The sequence below is a fragment of the Aspergillus aculeatus genome, assembly GCF_001890905.1.
Source record: "Aspergillus aculeatus ATCC 16872 unplaced genomic scaffold ASPACscaffold_22, whole genome shotgun sequence".
Classification (NCBI taxonomy): Eukaryota; Fungi; Ascomycota; class Eurotiomycetes; order Eurotiales; family Aspergillaceae; genus Aspergillus; species Aspergillus aculeatus.
The window spans coordinates 396,326-418,263 of record NW_017962997.1 but is presented as its reverse complement, the minus strand read 5'-3'; the positions used below and the strand labels follow the sequence as shown (position 1 = coordinate 418,263).

The window sequence follows — 21,938 nt, the reverse complement described above, 5'->3', positions numbered from 1 at the left end:
TGTGATCGTCGAAGTCAATCTAAAGCCAAGCACACAACGTGATTCAAGACGCGGGTAGTAGTATGTATGCTTCGATGAAAGGATGCATAAGTAAGGTACAGTATCAAGCCAACTCGGGGCCCTTTTCATAGGTTACTTGTGTTTGTGGTGCTTCTGTGTCCGCGGGTGCTTCCGATTGCGCCCGGATCTGAGCTGATGGCGGCAGTAGATTCAGCTATCGCTGCTGCTGCTGGTGCCCTGGGTGCTCTGCTGGGTAGCAAACACACAGGCAGGAGCGGGTTTGCCGCGGACGTCGGAGATGGTGAAGAAGGGGCTGTTGCACGTGGCGGTTGTGCTAGTACTGTGGTAGGATGGTGATTGCTAGTGCTGGAGATAGAGGCTGCAGCCTGGGCGGGTTTGGGCTTGTGTTTGACCATTCGGGTGGGTGTGGGTGCTCTGGTCAGCTTACCTAGCTATCGCAAATCTTGATGGTAATCAAGCATGACGAGCGTACAGTCAGTCACTTCCATCAATCGTATGGCTTGTCACGATTGATTCGGATATTTGAGAACCGAGTAACCTCCTTGTCTCTAGCTACGATTTTCTCTTCCGTACCCAGGGCATAGTAAGCTTAGATTGGCAGTGGGACTCGGGTGGGAACGATATGCGAGCATACCACCGTTTGATCTTGGTGTAGCGGCATACTATCTTTGCTCGCAGAATTCAGCAGGAGGTCCAGCAATGAGTGGCATGAAACCCATGACTCGAGAACTGTGGTAATGACGGATCATCACAGCGCGGACTACATTGATTCAAAATAGAGAGGACATCCCAGAACCCCAGATTTACCACCCTACGAACACAAGTATCCAAACAACAAACGTTGACAAGACGCTGTTCAAATCATTATTCAGTCATAAAATATCTATCATATCATTAAGCCCAACATCAGACCGACCCTTTAACCCCGGCGCGTTTCTGCTTGAACGCATACCACAGAATCAACACCAACGTCTGAACCCAAGAGGCCGCGGCCAAGGCGGCAATCGCAGTCAATCCATGACGATAGAGTGGCTTGTCCGACGTCCGGAAGATCTGCGAGCCCGAGATACCGGCGCAGTTGGCGGCCATGACGATCAACCTGTTGTCTTCGTTAGTAATCGGATTTTGGGATCTGTGGAACGAAGAAACATACGCCATGGAAACACTTCGTTCTTGAGGGGTTTTGCAGTGAAAGCCGAGCCAGGCGATGTTCAGTACACTATAACATGGATTAGCAGGCTGTAATGTACGAGGCGAGAAGGAAAACGTACTGCATGCTGGCGTAGATAAGGTTGGCAATTGTGATAACGGCGTATTTGTGCCAACGGGAAGAGTCATCGGGCATGGTGCGGAGGCAGGTGTAGGAGATGACGTTCCAGGTGATGCACAGCAGGACGAAGATGCCACGCTTGCCGGTTTTGTCTCTGCGTTCTCATTAGCACCAACTCCTGAAGCACCGTAGCAAAGGGAGCAAACGTACGAGAGCCAAGCAAGAATGGTCAGCCAGACGATGCTCGCGTATACCGCGACACTGGCTAGAGCGTTGGCGCGGACGGCACTGAAGCCGAACGACTTGATCATGCTGGGAGCGTATTGGTTCAAGCCCTGGAAGGCAGACATCGAGACGAGCGTGATCATGAAGTGCTGGATGACGGTGGGCTTGCGCACGGTGTCCCAGACGTCGCGGCCAGTGATTTTGATGCGGTCGCCACGGGCCTTGAGCGGGTCGTCGAGAAGAACTCGGTCGCGGATGATCTGCTTTTCGCGCGCGTTGAAGTAGCTCCACCGGCCCATGCTGGCGAGCGGGCTACCGTCGCCGGCCTTCTTGGGGATGAAGAGGATGAACAGGATAGCGGCGACGATGGTGATGAGACCCTCAACTGTTGCGGATCGGTGTCAGTGGTGCCCATTGTCATGAAGGGTAAAGTCCAGGGCACATACTCAAGAAGATCCACTGCCATCCTGCGAGCCCACACCTTCCCGAGAGCTTCAACAATCCGGCAGAGATGAGACTCGATGTAGCACCTGCAAACATCTGGCCGTAGAAGAAGAGCGTTGTGCGGAAACTGATCTCGTCACGTTTGTACCACTGGGAGAGATAGTAGAGAGCACCTGTGCGACACACCCTTTAGACAACTGTATCAAATCAACCCACCGAAGTTCAACATACCAGGAATGAAACCGCCCTCCAGCAAGCCCAGCAGCAATCTAGTAACCAAGAAGGCAGGGTATGACTTCACGAAAGTTTGAAAGACACCGACCAAGCCCCAGGCAACCAGCTGGGCCGATAACCAGACTTGAGGCCCCACACGCTGAAGTATGATATTTGAAGGGATCTCGCTGACGACGATTCCCGCGGACAGAAGCTGGGTACCGACATTGATCTGGTTGGTGTTGATGTGCAGATCTTCCGTGATGGTGGAGGTCAAGGCTGCGCTGATGTTGCCACGATCGACCTGAAGACCGAAGAAGGCGAGCCCGAGGACCGGTAAGAGAATGAGGTCGATCCTGGTGGAGGTCTTATGTTAGACATAGGAAAACCTCCTGCAAAAGTGTATGGAATAATAGGATGGACCTACTTCCGACGGACTCGGGCCTCTTCCTTGTCGTCCCAATTCTTGATGATCTCGGCCACTTCCTCGTTGTCATTGCTGGACTCGTCGCTCAGGACATTGTCAATGACCTTCTTTTCGGAGAATTCCTGCTCAGGGTAGGAATAGGTGGCCATGGCTGCTGACAGTATAGGCGGGTTCCCTTGGAGTCTCAGCTGGGAAACTCAGCGATTGGAAGCCGAGAGGAAAAGCGGCCGAGTTGCACGAGAAATCTAATCTGGCTGGAACGCATAATTGCCTGGAGCAAGTGGGTTATTTATACGGTGGTGAAGTGAATGGAAGTTGACTTGTGCTGGGCAAGCTGCGGGCGCGGCCTCGCTAAGATTGACCGGCGGTGGAGGAAGCAGCGGGATGGAGTGAGAGCCCGCCGTGATGGCGCAATCGCCGCTGCGGTTGATGTCAATCCACCCGGTGGATTTGCTTTTGTCTTTTCCTTCCTGCATGGCTTGATCACAGAACTACTGCTCATGTCATCGTACAATGTTAATTATGTAGCTCTATCTTGAGAACTCTAAGCGAGGTTTCCTCGCCTCTCGAGGTCGATTCTGTATGGTCGTTCATGGCCAAACCGCCTCCCGGAATGGCATCATCAACGACAGGATGGTTCCTGAGAGGTTTGATTCTTCTTGGCCCTTCTGGCAAGTCAAATGCTATGAGCGCTACGATTAAGTTCCGTAACAAAGAATCCTAGCACGTGGGCGTGGGCCGAACCACAGCAGGAAGCCAGGAACAGGCCAGGCCCACACATACAAAGTTAGCTGTAATCATATTCCCATCCCATCCTGTGCCTTCGAATCCACTTTTATATGCCCCATAAATTGTCACTAGCTATCTGCTCATGGCCTACAATACAAATTGATAACTTGCTCCACTCTCAACCTTACATGTAATCATTACTCGCTGCTTTTTGTCGTATAACGGTCATAAGTACAGACTCAAGTCCAGGCCTCCCAGCTCAACCCGTCACGATACTGATATCCCGCCTGCGGGCCCTCAGCTTCAATCAAGTAACCATCCTCGCACACCGAGTATGATACCTTGGGTTGCTCCGCATAGAATTTATCGTACTGGACATCCAGCGCCTCTTTGAGACTACGCACGTCACCCGAAGGATGCAGAACCTTCCACGGCTCAATGCAGGTAGGACCCTGGCAGGATTTGAGCACGAGAAGGAGTGCATCAATCCGGTCGATCACTGTTGCCAGGGGACGACCGAGCAGTCTGGCCCCGCTGTGGGAGTAGATGTTGTTCATCTGGTAGGGATCCACCTAGACATCCGTTAGCTAAATCAGATTAGGCTAGGCAGCGTTTACACCTACCGAGAGGTCGTACAGCTCGTGGTCGTTGTTACACCATACTGAGTAGTACAAGTTATATTCCGGGGACAAGATCCGAGCGGACTTGTATGTATTGTTAGCCATAGTGGGGGTTCCATGAGTACCTTAATGTAGTCGTGTCAGCAACCCAATACCCATATTGCGACAGAAAATTAAACTCACCAATCCGCGAGAATTCCCCTTCAAGAACAGCTATTCCCCAGTATTCCACGGTCACATGTTCATGCGCAATTGACTTCGTCTGCCGCGCCACGGGCATTGGAGTGCCGTCAAAATCCGCCCGCAGAGGGATCCCGGCAAGTTCAAACAATGTGGGCGCAATGTCAATGTGGGTGGTGACACGGTCGACACTGACACCGCGGGGAAGGCCAGGCCCACGGATGTAGAACGGAACGCGGATGTCCTCTTCATACCCAGTTGTCTTCCCGGGTGGCAGCCGATGCTGGCCAATATGGTAGCCGTTGTCCGCACTGTAGATAATGTAGGTGTTCTGGAACTCGCCGCTGGCAGCTAACCGAGTCAGAAGACGATCTACGAGCTCGTCAACTCCCTGCAGGGCACGAAGACGTTGGCGGTAGAGGTGATCTTCATAGTCGATCACGGTTTGGTTTTTCAACTCGAGGTTACGAACCCAGCTAGCACCGGACAGCTTTCCAATCGTTAGCTTGTTTCTCACAAAGTCATATTGAAACGTACCTGTGCAGGGTTGAAGTGAGGTGTTCTCGGCACTTGCGCATCTGGAAAGAGATGCGCATGGCGCGGGGCTGGGAGCGGCTCCGTCATGACCGGAATTCCTTGAAGTGCCTCCACGTCCACATTGGTATGCGGTGCAATGGGGGCGACTGTGAGAAAGAAGGGCGAATCACTCTGCAATGCGTCTTCCAGGAATCCCAGAGCTTTGGCGGTGATCACATCGGTGGTATAGTGGCCCTCATAGCTGCGCGGTGGCTCCTGATTTCGTTGATAAGTGGAGTTCCAGTATGAGTAGGTATAAGGATCAAGCAGAAAGTCAGAGCCATTGAAACCGTTCACGAAGGGTGCATTGTAGGTGTCGACACTATGTGCGTTGAAGAGCTTGCCAGTGTAGAAGGTATTGTATCCAGCGGATTGCAACCAGACGGGTAGGAAGTTATCGTTAAAGCCTTGTGACACGAATTTCGGATAACCCCCTGGAGAGTTCAGATCTTTGCCATTTTGGCGTTGCAGTGTCAAACATACCATAAGGTGGATGTACATCCGTGACGTTTGTGTTATGTGCTTGTCGACCAGTCCAGAGACTGACTCGCGAGGGACAGCATAAGGCGGTGGTGACAAAGTGATTCTGGAACTCAACGCCTTGGTCCTTGATCCAAGCGAGGGTATGTGGCATATAGGCCGGAGAGTTTAGCTGGAGATCCTGGTCATCGGTCAGGATGAAAAGGAAGTTGGGTGGCTTGCTCGTTATCGGATGCTCTTCCTGCAATGGCTGCTGTTGTTGGCCCTGGATGGCCTTGGAGCCAGCGAAGAGGGCGGCGAGCACCAGGACGGAGTATCTCATGATTGCGGCCTCAGTTGCTGGCGTTGGTGGTAGGTAGCGGTTGATGTCAGTTATACCATATCAAAGCACTGATTGAGTCGGGATGGCGAGAAGATAGCGTGGAATGACACCATAGCGGGAGCTTGACTTTGCCGACCGAGATTAACCTTTGGTTCGGCTAGAGGCACCTTGACGACACGCGGTTATGCTCTTTTTAGCGGCGGATTGCACCATGGATAGCCAATAAATCATGGTTCCTTGCAGTGCTTGGCCCAGGCAGAGCCCAGACCCGGGCGACAAGCTCCACCCATTTTCTGGGGAAAGCATTCTCGATTGAATGGGCGAAGAGTGGGAAGGATCCATCCGGGAGGAGTCCAGCGACCAACGCGCCCTTGATTGTGGAGCTCGGTTAGAGCGAGGTGATGGCGTGCTCCGCTTTAAGATGAGCTCATGGAAGCTGTTCATTGCTTGAGTGAATAGGAGCCAACTGACTGCTGCATGACATGCATACTTATGGACTTGCGTGTCAAGTGAGATCAAAGATTAAGGATGATCAATTAGAGTTGTTTAATCAAATCTTGAAGACTTATGCAAGGCGCAACATAGCATTACTTTGATTTTTGACCGCCTGTCTGACCGCTCCACTGTTCGGCAGAATATCTTGCACTTTTTCGGCACGGGCCAATGAGGTCAGAAGGAAGTACTCCATTGCTCTTGCGGAACGGATTAACCACAGGCATCCAACTATTCAGCCTTCTCTGGCAGGCATACGAGATTCCATGTAGCTTACGGAGATCTGTTGGCCATATTTTGTGAAGATAGAGATGAAAATAGTCGAAACACTCATGTTGTTGACACCCTGTGTACCATTCAATGTCGGGGGATTGACAAAAAGATATATTGTCAAATGAAACCTTTCTTCTCGAAAACGTCTAGGACATTGAATCGCGTAAGTCGCACGCCATGCTATCGAAGCCCTGAGTCTCGAGTACTTATATACAGTCTAAGGGTATTCTGTAGAGGAAATGATGAAATCTTGATGGATTTACTGGCTTAAAGAGGAAAGTTTGATGCCTCGAGATTCTTGGAATTGGTAAGGAAGGAAGAAATCTACACGAGTTCGTGGTGTTTACATATTGGTAGTCCTGTTTGAAATCATGTGACCTCGCTGAAGCGAGGCGTTACACGCACACGCCGATATATTCGCTGCTTTATAAGTGTTAGATTAAAGTGCTAAGTGCAAGCGCTCCCTTATCTGTAAAGAGAGATTGATAGCAGGGCTGGAAGCTGGATCATTGTGCCGTCGGAGGAAGGCGGTAAGTTCTTGAACAGACCTGAGCTCCGAGTTCCGCCCACTGTTGAACAAGATTCTGACGGAGGCGATCATCAAATAAACAGTTTCCCGTCAGAGTTTTTCCCGGCTGTCGAGCAGGATTCTGCCGGCCCAAGCGGTCAATTAAGAACAGTCTCAATCCCCGAGTTTCGCCCGCTGTTCGACTCCTTTCTGCCGGATTTGGGCGGTCAGCGGATGAACAGTATTCTTACCGAGTTTTCGCCGGCTGTTCAATTATTCTGCGTTTGGAGGCGGTAGGATCATAACCAGTTTCCACCCTCCGAGTTGTGGCCGTGGTTGGTTGTGGTCGGTCAAGGAGCGTAGCTGCTGCTGCTTATCGATAAGAATGAATGTTGACTATGGACACGACACGACCACCTCTATCCAGGTCATGGTTATCTCACAGAACCTGGAAAATCCTTCTTCATGAGTTGATAGCCGTTCTTTTTCACTTGTTCGCTTCAGACTTTTATGCTATCCCATATTTGGAAAAAAGGTTGGTTCAATACGGTGTGGTTCATACTTGCCACGTTCATTGCTAACCTACATCTCAGGTATATCAAGCCGCTAGTCATGGCTCTTCTAATATCACCTGTGAACTGTGGGCTAGTGTCATGGTGACCGATGGCTTCCCCGGACGCTAAGTACAGACGTCCATCAAGGCTTCTCAGCGCATAGCTCCTCAAATGCACCCTCCCAGATCTTGCCCTCCCGCCAAAATCCTTCAACAAGTGCTTGCCTCCCCGGCCGAGCCGCACGAGGCAGTTCATTTACCCATCCCCACCGTACCCTCTCCTTCCACCCTTGCTCCTTCCAAGCGTTCAAGTCTAGCTCAGGCGACCGGTTTAGAGTAGGGAGATGGCGTAAAAGCTCCGGATCATGCGCGATGCAAATCAACACATTTGGTGAAGCGTCAATGCGGCGTAACTGTTCCACAGATTGCTGTGCGACCGCAGGGTCATCGAACACGCTGGCGTCCAAGGCAGATACATCATGGAAGGGGGTTTTATCTTGGTTGGTTTTTGTGATTGGGTGACGATCAGCGAAAATACTACATGGACAAGGGACAGGGAAGAAGGGGTCGTTGTCCAGGGTCTCGGCAGAGAAGTGTGCGGGAAATGGGACGTCTGCGGTGGGTCTTATCGCTCCGGCAAAGTGGCAGATATCGCCTCCGAGGAGAATAAAAGTGTCTTTGGTTGTGCGAGCGAGGCCACAAACATGACCGACACAGTGACCGGGGGTATCTAATCAAAAGATGAGACTCCGGTTTCGGACGAAGAGATCAATTGACGCACCGAGAAGATAGAAAGACCCGTCCTCGAAGAAGTCGTGGGCGCGGTAGCCGGCGACATTCAGTGGAAAGTCAGGCTCTATTACCTCACGACCCTGAAATGCATCTGCTGGGACCGGTGAGTTGAGGTTCTCAGGGTAGCCCGGGAGTAGACTTGGATCTTTCAAGAATCCAGGGCCCACAATCAATGCTGTTGATGCCGGAAACTTGGATACGTCCCCGACGTGATCCCAATGGTAATGCGACCAAATGATGGATGCTGTTGCCGTATTAGGTCTCATCTTTGATGCATTGGAGCAAAGCCTCAAACTTACTGATTCCTTCCAATGTAATTCCACTTTCAGTCAGAATCTCGCCGACATCCTTCTCTACCTTGAGCGCGGGTATGATCCTGGTAATTCCGCTTTTCGCAACCGTGGGAAGATTCCAGTAATCTTTCCGTGTGCCAAGATCAAACATGACTTTCTTGTTCAGCGCTTCGCTCTCGATAAGGAATGCGACGTCTGTCATATTGAGAAATTCATGGCCTGATTGTACGGGCTGGATGAGAGTTTCTGTGCGAATGCTCATCATAGTGGTTGTGTCCACCATCTTCACTCGCACTGTGTGATTGGACTGTGGGATATCCAGCGTTTTTGCCATTGTTGCGTGTCTCTGTTTCAAAGTAAATGGGGATAGGTTGTGGTCTCGACGAGGATGCTCGATTAAGAGGAAGGGGAAGTTTATCATATACTGAGTTCAAGTCACAGCTGGCTAACAGATACGGCGAAATCCAAGCCCCCAAGCACCTCATTCGTTAGCTATCGCTAGCTGTATTGGCTGGTGATAGTCTTTTTACTGCACCCACCGCCTGCGGCGTACCGTTATCGTTACCGCAACGGGCCGACCGAGTCCTGGGCCTTCCCCTCATTTCCCCTCAAAGTTACCAATCTCTCGTCAGCATACGCTCTATTGTTAAGTGCCCCCATGGGGAGAAAAAGCTCCTACTCGCTGCACCTCTCGATATGACCGGGGTCAATTAACGGCATGCAGGTGCTGTGTCACGGTTCTTATTACGTACTCAGATAAGCCTGCAATATTATTAGCCTGAAGCATGTCAACAATGTCCACGGGTCCCGGGCGCATAATGATAAACCCCTCTCTTATCTCGATGGCATTCCTGTTGACCTGAGACCTCCAGGCCACGCATACAAGCAGATCTCAGCCAGCGTGTATAAGTTCTATACTTCAGAATAGTCAGCCGAGAACCAAGATGGGCTTCATCGACCCACCCAACCCCGTCTTCCAGAGTTACGGCATACCGGACTCAGTTCCTCGCCTAGGGAGCAACAGTGCGGGACCGCACCCCTCATCCTCCACCCGCCCCGTTCACCATCCAGAATGGGACATCCCATCCGACCGTGGCTATGTCGTTTCCAACCATTTGATCAACGAACCGCCACCAGACCACAAATCCTTCAAAATCATTATCCTAGGAGCAGGGGCGGCGGGAATAGACTTCTTGCACCATGCACCCGCCGCCCTTGAGACCCTGGGCGTTGAGGTTATTTGTTACGATAAGAATGCCGATGTGGGGGGCACATGGTACGAGAATCGATATCCCGGGTGTGCGTGTGACATTCCCAGTGTGGCGTATACGTTTCCTTGGAAGAGTAACCCAGGGTGGACGAGTTACTATTCCGGTGCCAAGGAGATATGGGGGTACATGAAACAGATTGTGGAGGAAGAGGGGATGATGCGGTATATTCGCTTGAAAACGGCGGTGACATCGGCTGTGTGGAATGAAAGTCGAAGCAAGTGGCTGATCAAATTGCGGCGGACTGACCATGATGGACATGCGGAGGAGTGGGAGGAAGAGTGTGATATGTTCATCAATGGATGTGGTTTCCTCAAGTATGCTCCTGGCTATGCAAACCCTGTGCGAGAGAACTGACGTCTTTAGTGCGTGGAAGTGGCCAGATATCTCCGGACTACACTCATTCCAAGGCAAGCTTTTCCATACAGCTGCATACCCCGAGGGATTGAGCCTGAAGGATCAGAAGGTGGCCGTCATCGGGTCGGGTAGCTCAGGTGTGCAGGTCGTGGCTAGCATCCAAGATGACGTATCTCAGCTATACACCTGGGTAAGAAGCCCTGTGTGGATCACAGCGGCTTTTGGACAAAGCTTTGCTGGGAAGGGCGGCCGCAATTTTGACTGTAAGCTGTCTGTCCAATCTGTGAGACTCTTGGTTCTAACAGGTAATAGACTCTTCTGAGCAAAAGGAAGATTTCAGGCTCGACCCGGAGAAGTATCATCGGTACAAGAAAGCTGTAGAGAACGAGTTGAATCAGCGCATCAAGCTCGCTTTGCGCGATACGGCAGAGTCCGACGCTGCTAATGCAGTAAGTACTCTCTTGCAAACGCTTGTCCGGATACTCACCCTCTATAGTACGCATACAGCGAAATGAACACTAAGCTTCAATCCAAACCTCATGTCCGCGATGCCATCATCCCCACCGATTTCAACGTTGCCTGCCGGCGACCTACACCGGGCAATGGCTTTCTCGAAGCTATAGCTTCTGAAAAGACAACCGTGTTCACCTCAGCAATCAAAGAGATTACTCCGCGCGGCCTCATCGACTCCGCTACAGATACCGAGCATGAGGTAGATGTGATCATCTGTGCGACTGGCTTCAACACCTCCTACCAGCCTCGCTTTCCGCTTATCGGTCTAGACGGGGTTAGTCTAGCAGATAAGTGGTCTGACACGTTAACAAGCTACCTTGCCGTCGCTGTCGACGGATTTCCGAATTACTTCACCTATTCCGGCCCTTTCGCTCCAGTTGGCCACGGCTCCATCCTCCCGATCCTCTCGCATATAACACACTATTTCATCCAGGCAATTCAACGTATGCGCAAGCAACATATCCGTCGCCTGAGTCCCAAGCCCACCGCGGTGGAAGACTTTGTCGAGCATGCTCGGACTTACCTCCCTCGGACCTGCTGGGCGGATCCGTGCTCGAGCTGGTTCAAGCAAGGCAGGAAAGATGGGCCGGTGATAGTGTGGCCCGGTTCGCGTCTGGCATTCTTTGAGCTGTTGCGGACGCCCACATTGAGTGACTATGATGTTGCATATTGGAGCGGCAATCGGTTCGGGTATCTTGGTTCCGGGTTTGTGGACGTGGAGTTTCCCTCTGGCGAGCACGATTTGACTTGGTATCTGGATTGGTATTCGGGTAATGATCAATGGAAGAAGAAGAGCATGGAGATTGAGAAAGAGGAGGTGAATACGTTCAAACACTTGAGCGAGGGAGCCTTGGCCAATGAAGGTTGATGTGCGTACATGTGTGTGTGCACTGCTGTAAGTAGCGTGCTATGCTCTAGAAATTCACACCCTAACAGAAACATACAACCATTTTACAATCCGCTATTCCTCTATCTACACCTATTCATTGCTAGATACATGAGGAATGCAAACAAGATGTGGAACCCTGGAAGGGGGATCAACCATTGTAATCCTACAAGCCACGCGTTATGCAATCGTGCAAAGCAGTCGCAATTACACCCAATTGCTTAGTCACATATCCAAAGATCCAGCCTCCTGTCCCCCGCGCATGAGCTTCCGCACGATTAACCACTGAACTCAGCGCCTGCTCCGCTGAAGCCAACCGACGCCGCAGCCGATCCACCTCATCCATCGCAACAAACGCCAAATCGCGCCCCAGACACGGCACTTGCTCCAGCAACTGCGGCGTCAAGGCCCTGCCTCGAAACCCAGGGCCCGCGCGGTAGATGGTCTGACTATGCAGGATCTCAGGCACGACGCGCTGGTGCAGACGCACATAGTTCCAGGCGCGGCGGTCGTAGATCTCCGCCATCGCCGCCGCGAACCCGTCCTCGTCCTGACGCAGCTACCACAGCGCGGTCGAGAAGCGGTCCGCCGCGAGGGCATGGAGACTCTCGATCACAAGGTATTCCGCTTGCGCGTACACTCTCGCGTGAAAGCACGCGGCGTAGCGGATTGCCAGCCTGTCGCGGTCAACTGCGTTGGCGATATTGGCGTTGGGGGTACGTGTCACGGCGGTGTTCTCGTGAAGCAGGCCGCTATCGATTGCGCTTAAGATCGTGGCACTACTGACGGTATAGTCGCCCTTATACAGGAACTCGAGGACTCTGATCAACAGGTAGGGCGGGGTGTGTCGGAGGAGGATGGGTCTCGTCCTGTTCATCTGTGGTCCTCGCGGCTACCGTTAGAAGTTTGTATTGAGTAAGGTTGGAAGCAGTGGATTTACCTCAGGATAGGATAATGATTGATCGATGGTCCGAGCAAAGTACCGCGACTGGAGACAGATGATCGGACGATGCGCGGGGAAGTACTGCCCGTCGCATATGAGAATGATATCACTGAACAGGGGGTTCAGGAAGTATCTGGTTGGTAGTGATGTTTTATGTAAGTATGACACATCTGGAAGGAGAGGAGTTTCGCTCGTCGTGGCTGGTTTGTGGTGGTGTTGTCGTGTGGGAGTTGATGTTGCGCTGAGTTTGAGTTGTGACCGACTGATAGCTAACTCGGCGAGATGAGGGTAGGTTGTGACGAACTTAGGATTCACATCGTCTGCTACGATATTCATGTGCTCTTACTGTGATCGTGGGCTCTCTATATTCAAGGTGTGCTATCAAGGTTAGTAAGTGAATAGTCCGCGAGTAATGATGGTAGTATCTTAGTCAATATATGCCCTGCACGCTCACCAGATCACTCGAAGCAAACATTTTGCTGTCTACAGTGCTTTTTAAAGCCCTATATGTAAGAGGAAATACTCCTGTATGTTGCTGGGAAGGCCAGGGGCAAGCTTAGTATACAATTATTTAGTGTGGGTAGACTCGTGGTAGAGAAATTATGTTGTCTAGAACTACTGAACCAAATACCTATAATTTTGGTACGTAGGTATATTGTAGTATTCTTGCAGCCTCGCCTAGAGAATAAAGCCTGTATACCTAAGGCATCGATCATAAGAAGACTCTAAGTGTAGCTAAGTTCTGATTTCGCAAAACCCATGAATAGCTGCAAGATTGCATAAACTACTTCGATAAGTGCCAGCACTAGCTGTCATGTTATCAAAGAAGATGCATAAGTATTGTTCATTTATGCCTCTACCGCATAATATGAGTAGTGATGAGTGGAATGGATTGCCCCCGCTGTTGCACAGCCCGAGGCTCCGAGACCGGCTGCCGAGAACCGAGAAAAGAGCACTTGCTGCCTCACAATTTACCCCTTAAAAGTTTTGTTTGACAATCTGTAGTATGTATTCATTCTTGAACAGGCAAGAAAAGACGCAAAACAGCATAGTGATCGAAGTACTGGATCTACATTAGCCTGAATCTTTCAAGTCTGGGTGTAAAGTCTCTGTGCCCTTCTTTCGTTGCTATGCCTGCCGGCCACCCACGTAGCGCAGCTCCCGCGGCTCGGCCTGTATATCCATGCTGAGGCAGTCTGGTGAGATCGACAATTAGCGTGCCTTGAACTGCTGTTAGCCTTACAGAAAATCAGCCACTATCAAAGCCATACTTTTTCTGTAAAACCCATTCAGTGTCTATGCCTCACTGCATCAAGACTTCTGTGCTGTATCTAAACTTTTCTTAGTCCTACTTAAGTGTAGTTGCTGAGAAAATAGCTGACTCAGCCGGATCCGAGCTTCCGGGCGTCCCGTGGCTGGTCGGCGGAGGATGGCCGCGTCTCAACCAACCACTCTCACTCTTTCAGCGAAAGGATCATACACAGTCATCCATCCAGTATTTTATGCCAAGAGATGTCATTTTACCTGTCAGCATCTCGCAAGAAACAATGTCAGCGCCTATAGATCGCCAAGAGATTGACCGCGTCCTGCAGTTGAGGCGCACTCAGCGCGAGGCCCGAGCATGCTACCCGTGTCGCCAACGCAAGGTTAAATGTGACAACTCCCAGCCATGCCGAACCTGTCGCCGACGCGGCCATCCCGAGATTTGTGTATATGATCCGAGTCCACCGAAACATGGCAGCGCTCGGAGGGCAAGTCGACGAACTTCAGCTACTGCCTCAGCTACTGCCTCAGCTACTGCCTCTCGGGACCCCAACCCACTCCCCGCATCACAGGATGCATCGAATCTGGGGTACCCGTTACAGCCACTGGCACAGCCACCTGCTCCAAGCCAGACAGTTCTGCCCCCCTTCTCACATCTGCAACAGCTCGACCCATCTCGGAACTATCCGCCTGATGGCCCTGAAAGTGAATTTGTGTACTCTGGTGATAATTCAGTGGTCTCGATCCTGCGTAATCGTACACATGACGCCAACGGCTCAATGGCTCGTGAGGTCGGCTCGGTTCTCGGTCTCCAAAATACCTATCATAGTTATCCGTTCATGGAGTTCAGAACCCCCGGTGATCGATGGAGAGAACTGCTTCGCATCCTCCCCCAGCGCGCCGAGGTTCTGAAGTAAGCATTCAAAAGTCTCAAGTTGTCACTCTCTCTGACCGTGTACAGGTTCTTTCACTTCTATCGCCTATCGGCGTATCCATTTAATCCTATCCTTGTAGATATTGAGCGGTTCGAGCTGGATCTCTGCTCATATCTGAATGCATTGGCCAGTGGAGAGCTGCAAGATCCCTCTCGCATTTCCGACCGCTGGGCTAGCGAGAAGTCGGTTGCTCATATCAGCCTGCTCCTCGCTACCCTGGCCGCTGGAGCACACTACTCCGACCTGGAGCATATACAGCGCTCGGAGCTGTGTCTCGACTTTGGTATGCACATCTTACGCACATCTTCAATTATCTGTTATGATGTATGCTAACTTCTTGAAGCAAGGCGCTCCTTCCAAGCTTTACGTCTAGCGAACTTTCTCTTCCGACCAACGTTCGACATTATCCAGTCTCTGCTCATACTCGGAAACACACTGCAGAATACTGGTCAATCAGATTCAGCTTGGGCGTTACTTGGCAGCACAGTGCGTCTAGCTCAGACCATTGGACTTCATACCGAAAAGAGCGTCGCCCATTTGCCCGATCATGTCAAGTCCAAAGCGAGAAGATTATGGTGAGGCACATCGGAATGCTCACAGATTGAGAGCTAACCTACTACAGGTTCACAGTTGTGTGGCAGGACAGCCTCTTATGTCTTTGCTACGATCGGCCTCCAATTGTCACTGTGACCGGCTGGTCCCTCGACGATTCCGCTTTCTTGGGAAGGGAATTGAACTACATGGATATGATGCATTTTCTTTGTCGGATCGCTTTGGATATACTGACGGCTAGTGAGATGGAGATGCAGCAGCCTTCTCGGTTACTGGACATATTGGCCACGGTGGATAGTGTTTGCCAACGGGCGCAACCTCACCTAAAGATCCTGCAAGAATGCAAAACGCTGCAACACAATCTGGAGCACTTGGCATTGAAGATGCACATTGCTTTCGCAGTCTCAGTCGTGACCCGGCCTGCACTAAAGCGATCTGGAATCCGGGATTCGGCCCAGGACATGCTGCGGATGCGCGCCAAGTGCAGTCTGATCGACGCGTCGAACACTTTCCTCGAGTTTCAGGCTCTCAGCGTGGTGCCCCTGCGGACGTGGTCCATGGTGCATACGGTGATTAGCTCGACTCTACTGCTCTGCATTTGGGAGGAGACGCGCAACGATGCTGAGTGTCGTGACTTGCAGCAGAAGGTGATTGAGGTCTTTTCTGCCGCCGGTTCCGTGGGCTCGGTGGAGAGACCGGGCTCGGAGAACGGGCAATGGCTGTCGGAGAGACACATTCGGGCTCTGATTACCTTGCGAAACGCGGTGCGGACGGCACTGGAGCGGGAGAAGGAAGAGGGCGACGTCGGGCCACCGAATAATCCGGAGCAGGCCGAGACCTTCATGCCCGCATTTGGGTATGTGATCCACTGAACCATACCCACTTGTGGGGTTGACGGAATGCTAACAATGGTGCAGGATCCCCAACGGCTTTCCTGATGTCTTGGGGCAGGACTTCTCGCCCATGTCCTATCTCGATTCAATCATGAATGGTAAGTCAGTCGCTTGTTGTGCATTCATCTTGCTGACAGCAGAAGTGCCCATGTTTGATCTCTCCCAAGAAATTGATTTCTCTTGAGCCGGCTCCCGACTGGAATGTATGACGTAGTTAGACCGTTTCACTTTTCGGAGCCTCTCGGCACTTCGGAGATCTCGGAGCCTCGGGGCGGTATGTCTTCCTCTGTGCCATAGCCCGAGTGAAGGCAAAGAAATATGTGAGAAGAAGCAACAAACTCCTCTGCGAGTTATCAGACGGATCGCCACGAGAGACGTATATAACTATCCAGGAATGCCTCATCGGTGATAGTTCTTCAAGCACTCACAGTGACTCATCACACGCATACATTTTCAGATACAAACTACCTGAATTCGCCTACATGTTCAGCTCAATCCTTCCCGGTACTGCTACACCTAATTCCGGTCGCTCCGCCTCTCCCTCTCACGACATGACCTCCGAACAAAGTCGTCCAGCGCACCCCGCGCCCACAACCCGTCGACGTCGCATTGTGGTTGCAATGACGGGCGCTACCGGAGCTTTGCTTGGAATCAAAGTGTTGATTGCTCTACGTCGATTGAACGTGGAAACCCACTTGGTCTTGAGTAAATGGGCGGAAGCTACGATTAAATACGAAACCGATTACCATCCATCAAATGTCAGGGCTCTGGCTGACCACGTACACAATATCAATGATATGGCGGCACCGATATCGAGCGGGTCGTTCCGGGCGGACGGGATGATCGTGGTACCTTGCAGCATGAAGACTTTGGCGGCCATCCACTCAGGATTCTGTGATGATCTCATTTCTCGCACGGCGGATGTGATGCTCAAGGAGCGACGGCGATTGGTTTTGGTGGCGCGCGAGACGCCGCTAAGCGAGATTCATCTGCGAAACATGCTCGAGGTTACACGCGCCGGAGCGGTTATTTTCCCACCCGTACCGGCGTTCTACATTAAAGCGGCAGGTGTTGATGAGTTAATCGACCAGAGTGTCGGACGAATGCTGGATCTGTTCGATCTGGACACTGGAGATTTCGAGCGATGGAACGGATGGGAAAAGTGATGGAGTTGTCTTTGGTCGCATTCTCTTTTTATGGGCGTATATACCTCTTTTTGAGTGCAAATGGGTTTGATTTCAGGGGCGTGATCTGCTTTTACGGTTAGACTTTGGTTGAATGATAGACCTATTTTTGGGGCCGGACGGCCTTTGAGAATCAACGAACCGCGGATGATTTTCGCTACCACGAACCTGGATTTTCATGTGTTTCTACCCTTTTCGGATGGTCCGCTGGGAGACCCAAACAACCAACCCTGAATTCTTCACAACTTCCCCACTGAAATGTTGGGTCTGGATCAGGAACAGCAATCAATTGGCTAAAAGGCAATGCAAACCCGACGTCCAAGCAGACAATGCTGAGTTGAGAGGACGAATGACTTGTCGACCAGCAAGTTTGGCAAGAATCCAGGAAAGCGCATTGACAAAATCCTTCGGAGGAGCTCCTTGCCCCGCCTGGAAATGATCACCGGCATTGTGCATACAAACAGCGGGGAAGGAGTGCATGGTCCCTCTTGTTCATCCTGGCATTCGGCAGTTCAGCCCTAAAAGCAGCGACTCCGTCTGGTTTTCAAAGCAATTAGGCTGTCGCAAACCTCGGTTCATGTGTGAATCTTCAAACAGCCGCTTCTTCAGGGTCCTCCACTTGTCGACGTCCCCACTTCATGTCGGCTTGGGTTGTGCCAGGCGCAGTCTCCTGACCGGCCGATCGTATCATGCCAATGCGACTGATTTCTCGAATACGATGGCGGAGAGGGGAAGACAAGAGTTTCAACCGAGGAGACACATGGACAAACAAATGACTGTCGCATCCTGGCATTCAAGAGGACATGTCGGAAGGTGAGGATGAGGGGCTGCATACCAAAAATGGGTTCATGAAGACAAAATGGAGGCCTATATAACCCACGAGCTAGCTGGCCTACCGAGTAATATTGTTGAACGTTGAGGTTCGACTCTCAGGCAATCATGAAGGCCCCCTATCTCCTCTGGCTTGCTCTTTCGTGGGTGGCTCACGCGGTGCCCGCTCCGCGCGCCGCAGCGCCTACTGTGACCATTGCCAGTCCAGCTGCGACTGTCATTGGAAAAGCTGGCAATGTGGAAGTCTTCAACAACATTCCTTTTGCGCAGGCGCCCACCGGCTCACTGCGCTTGAAGCCCCCACAGCCGATCCAGACGTCGCTTGGAACAATTCAGGCGACCGGGAGCTCCAAGTCATGCCCGCAGTTCTACTTCTCGACGAGCGATTTCCCTGCTTCAGTTCTGGGTATCCTCGCTGACAACCCTCTTGTACAAGTCGCCACCAATGCCGGCGAGGACTGCCTTAACATCGACATTCGTCGCCCGGCTGGAACTACCGCCGACTCGAAATTGCCCGTGCTCGTTTGGATCTTCGGAGGTGGATTCGAGCTTGGGTCGAAGTCCATGTATGATGGAACGTCGTTGGTTTCGTCTTCAATTGACTTGAACCTGCCTGTCATCTTCGTTGCAATGAACTACCGCGTGGGTGGTTTCGGCTTTTTGCCCGGCAAGGAGATCAAGGCGGATGGGTCCTCTAATCTTGGTTTGCTGGACCAACGTTTGGCTCTGGAGTGGGTGGCTGATAACATTGCGGCCTTTGGAGGAGACCCAGACAAGGTGACCATCTGGGGTGAATCGGCGGGCGCGATCTCGGTCTTCGATCAGATGGTGCTCTATGACGGCGACAACACCTACAAGGGTAAACCGCTTTTCCGAGGCGGTATCATGGACTCAGGAAGTGTTGTACCGGCTGATCCAGTTGATGGGGTCAAGGGACAAGCAATCTACGACACCGTCGTCTCGACTGCTAAATGTTCTTCTTCCAACGACACACTCGCCTGTCTTCGAGACCTGTCGTACGACGAATTCCTGAATTCCGTGAACTCTGTGCCTGGGTTGCTGAGCTACAGCTCCATCGCCCTGTCGTATCTCCCACGACCGGACGGAAAGGTGCTCACCGCATCTCCGGACGTCCTTGGGAAGGCCGGCAAATTCGCGCAGGTGCCTTTCATTGTGGGCGACCAAGAGGACGAGGGAACACTGTTCGCCCTCTTTCAGGGCAATATCACCACAACGGATGAGCTAGTCAAGTATCTCGCCGACTATTTTTTCTATGACGCCAGCCAGGAGGAACTCCAGGAACTCGTCGACCTCTACCCAGACACCACGACCTACGGATCCCCGTTCCGCACCGGCACCGGCAACAACCTCTACCCGCAATTCAAGCGCCTCGCCGCCATCCTCGGCGACCTGACCTTCACCATTACCCGTCGGGCCTTCCTGGCCTACGCCGCCGAGATAGCACCCAACCTACCGACCTGGTCCTACCTGTCGAGCTACGACTACGGCACCCCAATCCTCGGTACTTTCCACGGCAGTGATTTGATACAGGTGTTCTACGGGATCTGGCCCAACTACGCGGCCAAGTCCAGCCACACATACTACTTCAGTTTCGTGCATGACCTCGACCCCAACGCCCATCGCGGCGTTTATCCGGAATGGCCCCAGTGGAAGGAGAATCGGCAGCTGTTGAACTTCGAGGCCAATGCGGTGGGACTGATGGGGGATACGTTCCGCAACGGCACGTATGATTTCATTTTGGATCATGTGGATGCTTTTCATATCTAGCCATGTTGGTTGATATGTGTGGTACATATATAACTTTGGATATATAGTTGATAATGAGGTATAATGGGAGCCTTTGACTGAGAATTTCAACTTAGAGAAATACTGCGTGGTCTCACGCACAACGTAAAAGCCTAAGAGGGGCTGCGAAAATCCAGTTGAAAAGAAAGAATCAGGCGTTTGCCTTTTTGGGTAATCCGGCCACGTGATCTTGAGCAAATCTCCAGGCAGGATTTCCTATTTGCCTCCATGGGTTTCATCAACATTTCACCAACCGTAAGGGTCAAATTGCCTATTTCCTTGATCCTACTGTAATTTATGTCAACGGGCCCACACTGGTTTCCCATTATGCATGTTAACTCGAGAAACAGGCGTGCTGATATTGAAAAAGATATCTTGTCGGGATATCAAGCTTGACTTTCCTCGATGCACAAGCTAACCAAGTCATCTACCCGATCCGCAATACCCCAGCTCAACTTGTACCCGCTTGGACCAGCTCCATAGCAATGAACCACCGGGACAGACTTCTGTTCGTTCTTCATACCGCTCTCAACTGTATCCTGAAAGACAAGATGATCTTTCTCCAATCGCAGTCCACCATGTCGCATCGGACGTCGAGCAATATACACCTCGCGAACATCGAATCCCAGCGTTGGGCTGGTGCGATCCTCTTGACCCATGAGGAGCTCCGGACAAAGTGCTGCAGCTCTCAAAAGAATAGAAGTCGTTGCGTTATCAGAGATGGAATGCGACCTAAACCATCAGCACTAGGCGAAAGACGCAAGCGATGCACGTACCAATTATTAGGCTCCTTCGTCCCACCTATAATCGTGACCCCACCAAGGGGCCTAGGAATAATGACGGTCGTCGATCCATCCGACCAATGATGGCTCACAGTCTTGTTACAGCGATTAGCAACCGCAATAAACTGCCCTCGAGAGGGGTACGACTGCGGATCATTGAAGCCACGCCCACTGGCGTTGACCACCGCAAGGATACTCTTATCCCTACGGTATTCCTGTTCCCGATACACGAAGACCGCCTCTTCGAGCGCTGCCAGATCCCGATGTATAAATTGGACACCGAGTTTCTCAGCTTGGCGTTCCAACCATCGTAAATACACAGGCGAATTCAACACCCAAGCAGTATACGCCACTCCAAGCTTGATCGATCCATGCCCCTGTGGGTATTCCCAGGGTTCGAGAACGCGAAAGCCGGGCCACGAGGCGTAGCCGTTTTCCTGGGTGAGCTTCGGGTCGAAGTAGGCCGGGTCCGCCACGTCGAAGTATTCCACGCCAGGGACGAATTGTATGCTAGCCTCGGGATGGATTGCCGACAATCGTTCAAGCTCTCGGTAGGTTTCTCGCATCAGTGTCTCCTCGAGACGGTCCTCGGATTTGATGCTGGGGACAGGTCGGAAATGTGCACCGGCCCATGGGGAGGCATAGTCGATGTGGAAGTCGCCGGGGAATTCTTTGGAGATGATGGTGACGCGGTAGCCGCGCTGAGCGAGGCGGATGGCGCTGCTGAGGCCGATGACTCCTGCCCTGCGTGGGTCTTAGCGCGCTCAACTTAATGAAAAGAGGTGCAATTAGGCTTACCCGACAATGATGACTGAGGTTCGATTCATGATGGTGAAGTGAAGATGCAAGAGAGGAGGGTGGACTGTTTTAGTAAGTATAACAAGAACTACTTCCGTTTGATGTGTTGTCGGTGTCTCAATTCGGTGGCCCCGTGACCTGCATGACTCATTGTATCATTTACCTCATTACTGCTCCCTACGATTTCCCATGCGGCAAGCCAGCATTTATCCTCGAATCTTTCCAAATATGTAGATTGAACTGATTGTTGTCGAATGTGACTGCATTGGATTCAGAATCACTCATCGCTCCTGATTAGGGCTAACCCACAGTGCATGGATAGCGCAGGAGACATAGTTATAGCGTAAGACTACTCATGATCATGGCATTGTAAGTAAATTGTGGTAAACTGTCGAGATGCTATAGACTTGCTAGTCTAACTATGCATAGATTGAAGTTGCTCTCATCTCCGAAGACAAGCAGATGAGGCGATTAGTTTTGAGACTGGTCAGGCAGAATCATCGCTCGTT

General features: G+C 51.6%; 9 protein-coding genes across 9 annotated transcripts; 4 read left to right on the top strand and 5 right to left on the bottom strand.

Annotated features, from left to right (window-relative positions):
* Nucleotides 1–927: 927 nt before the first annotated feature.
* On the bottom strand, nt 928–2,749 carry ASPACDRAFT_36836 (uncharacterized protein; the record flags this gene model as incomplete). Its single annotated transcript, XM_020200250.1, has 7 exons — nt 928–1,120; nt 1,175–1,240; nt 1,293–1,445; nt 1,502–1,901; nt 1,963–2,133; nt 2,192–2,529; nt 2,601–2,749. The coding sequence occupies 7 exons, from the start codon at nt 2,747–2,749 to the stop codon at nt 928–930; spliced, it is 1,470 nt and encodes a 489-aa protein (XP_020051484.1).
* A 670-nt stretch (nt 2,750–3,419) lies between these two features.
* ASPACDRAFT_127632 (sulfatase family protein) lies at nt 3,420–5,840 on the bottom strand. The gene is made up of 5 exons (XM_020197048.1): nt 5,189–5,840; nt 4,667–5,139; nt 4,133–4,619; nt 3,953–4,074; nt 3,420–3,901 (listed from the first exon to the last, which is right to left on the bottom strand). The coding sequence occupies exons 1-5, from the start codon at nt 5,505–5,507 to the stop codon at nt 3,569–3,571; spliced, it is 1,734 nt and encodes a 577-aa protein (XP_020051483.1). The 5' UTR covers nt 5,508–5,840; the 3' UTR covers nt 3,420–3,568.
* Nucleotides 5,841–7,314: 1,474 nt separating this feature from the next.
* ASPACDRAFT_127631 (MBL fold metallo-hydrolase) lies at nt 7,315–8,923 on the bottom strand. Its single transcript, XM_020197047.1, has 3 exons — nt 8,425–8,923; nt 8,115–8,369; nt 7,315–8,063 (listed from the first exon to the last, which is right to left on the bottom strand). The coding sequence occupies exons 1-3, from the start codon at nt 8,750–8,752 to the stop codon at nt 7,477–7,479; spliced, it is 1,170 nt and encodes a 389-aa protein (XP_020051482.1). The 5' UTR covers nt 8,753–8,923; the 3' UTR covers nt 7,315–7,476.
* Nucleotides 8,924–9,030: 107 nt separating this feature from the next.
* On the top strand, nt 9,031–11,533 carry ASPACDRAFT_127629 (flavin-containing monooxygenase). The gene is made up of 4 exons (XM_020197046.1): nt 9,031–10,003; nt 10,053–10,306; nt 10,356–10,492; nt 10,540–11,533. The coding sequence occupies exons 1-4, from the start codon at nt 9,363–9,365 to the stop codon at nt 11,422–11,424; spliced, it is 1,917 nt and encodes a 638-aa protein (XP_020051481.1). The 5' UTR covers nt 9,031–9,362; the 3' UTR covers nt 11,425–11,533.
* Nucleotides 11,534–12,001: 468 nt separating this feature from the next.
* On the bottom strand, nt 12,002–12,860 carry ASPACDRAFT_48242 (BTB/POZ domain-containing protein; the record flags this gene model as incomplete). The annotated part of the gene is made up of 4 exons (XM_020202092.1): nt 12,002–12,319; nt 12,383–12,518; nt 12,732–12,763; nt 12,840–12,860. The coding sequence occupies 4 exons, from the start codon at nt 12,858–12,860 to the stop codon at nt 12,002–12,004; spliced, it is 507 nt and encodes a 168-aa protein (XP_020051480.1).
* A 1,072-nt stretch (nt 12,861–13,932) lies between these two features.
* ASPACDRAFT_36881 (Zn(II)2Cys6 transcription factor) lies at nt 13,933–16,212 on the top strand (the record flags this gene model as incomplete). The annotated part of the gene is made up of 5 exons (XM_020200257.1): nt 13,933–14,561; nt 14,610–14,866; nt 14,957–15,158; nt 15,206–15,991; nt 16,053–16,212. The coding sequence occupies 5 exons, from the start codon at nt 13,933–13,935 to the stop codon at nt 16,210–16,212; spliced, it is 2,034 nt and encodes a 677-aa protein (XP_020051479.1).
* A 238-nt stretch (nt 16,213–16,450) lies between these two features.
* ASPACDRAFT_82246 (UbiX family flavin prenyltransferase) lies at nt 16,451–17,251 on the top strand. The gene has a single exon (XM_020206055.1). The coding sequence runs from the start codon at nt 16,511–16,513 to the stop codon at nt 17,192–17,194; it is 684 nt and encodes a 227-aa protein (XP_020051478.1). The 5' UTR covers nt 16,451–16,510; the 3' UTR covers nt 17,195–17,251.
* Nucleotides 17,252–18,151: 900 nt separating this feature from the next.
* ASPACDRAFT_1883735 (putative extracellular lipase) lies at nt 18,152–19,831 on the top strand (the record flags this gene model as incomplete). The annotated part of the gene is made up of 1 exon (XM_020198344.1): nt 18,152–19,831. One exon carries the CDS (start codon nt 18,152–18,154, stop codon nt 19,829–19,831), a length of 1,680 nt encoding a protein of 559 aa, XP_020051477.1.
* A 268-nt stretch (nt 19,832–20,099) lies between these two features.
* On the bottom strand, nt 20,100–21,512 carry ASPACDRAFT_127627 (FAD-dependent oxidoreductase). The gene is made up of 3 exons (XM_020197045.1): nt 21,430–21,512; nt 20,626–21,375; nt 20,100–20,581 (listed from the first exon to the last, which is right to left on the bottom strand). The coding sequence occupies exons 1-3, from the start codon at nt 21,456–21,458 to the stop codon at nt 20,236–20,238; spliced, it is 1,125 nt and encodes a 374-aa protein (XP_020051476.1). The 5' UTR covers nt 21,459–21,512; the 3' UTR covers nt 20,100–20,235.
* Nucleotides 21,513–21,938: the final 426 nt, after the last annotated feature.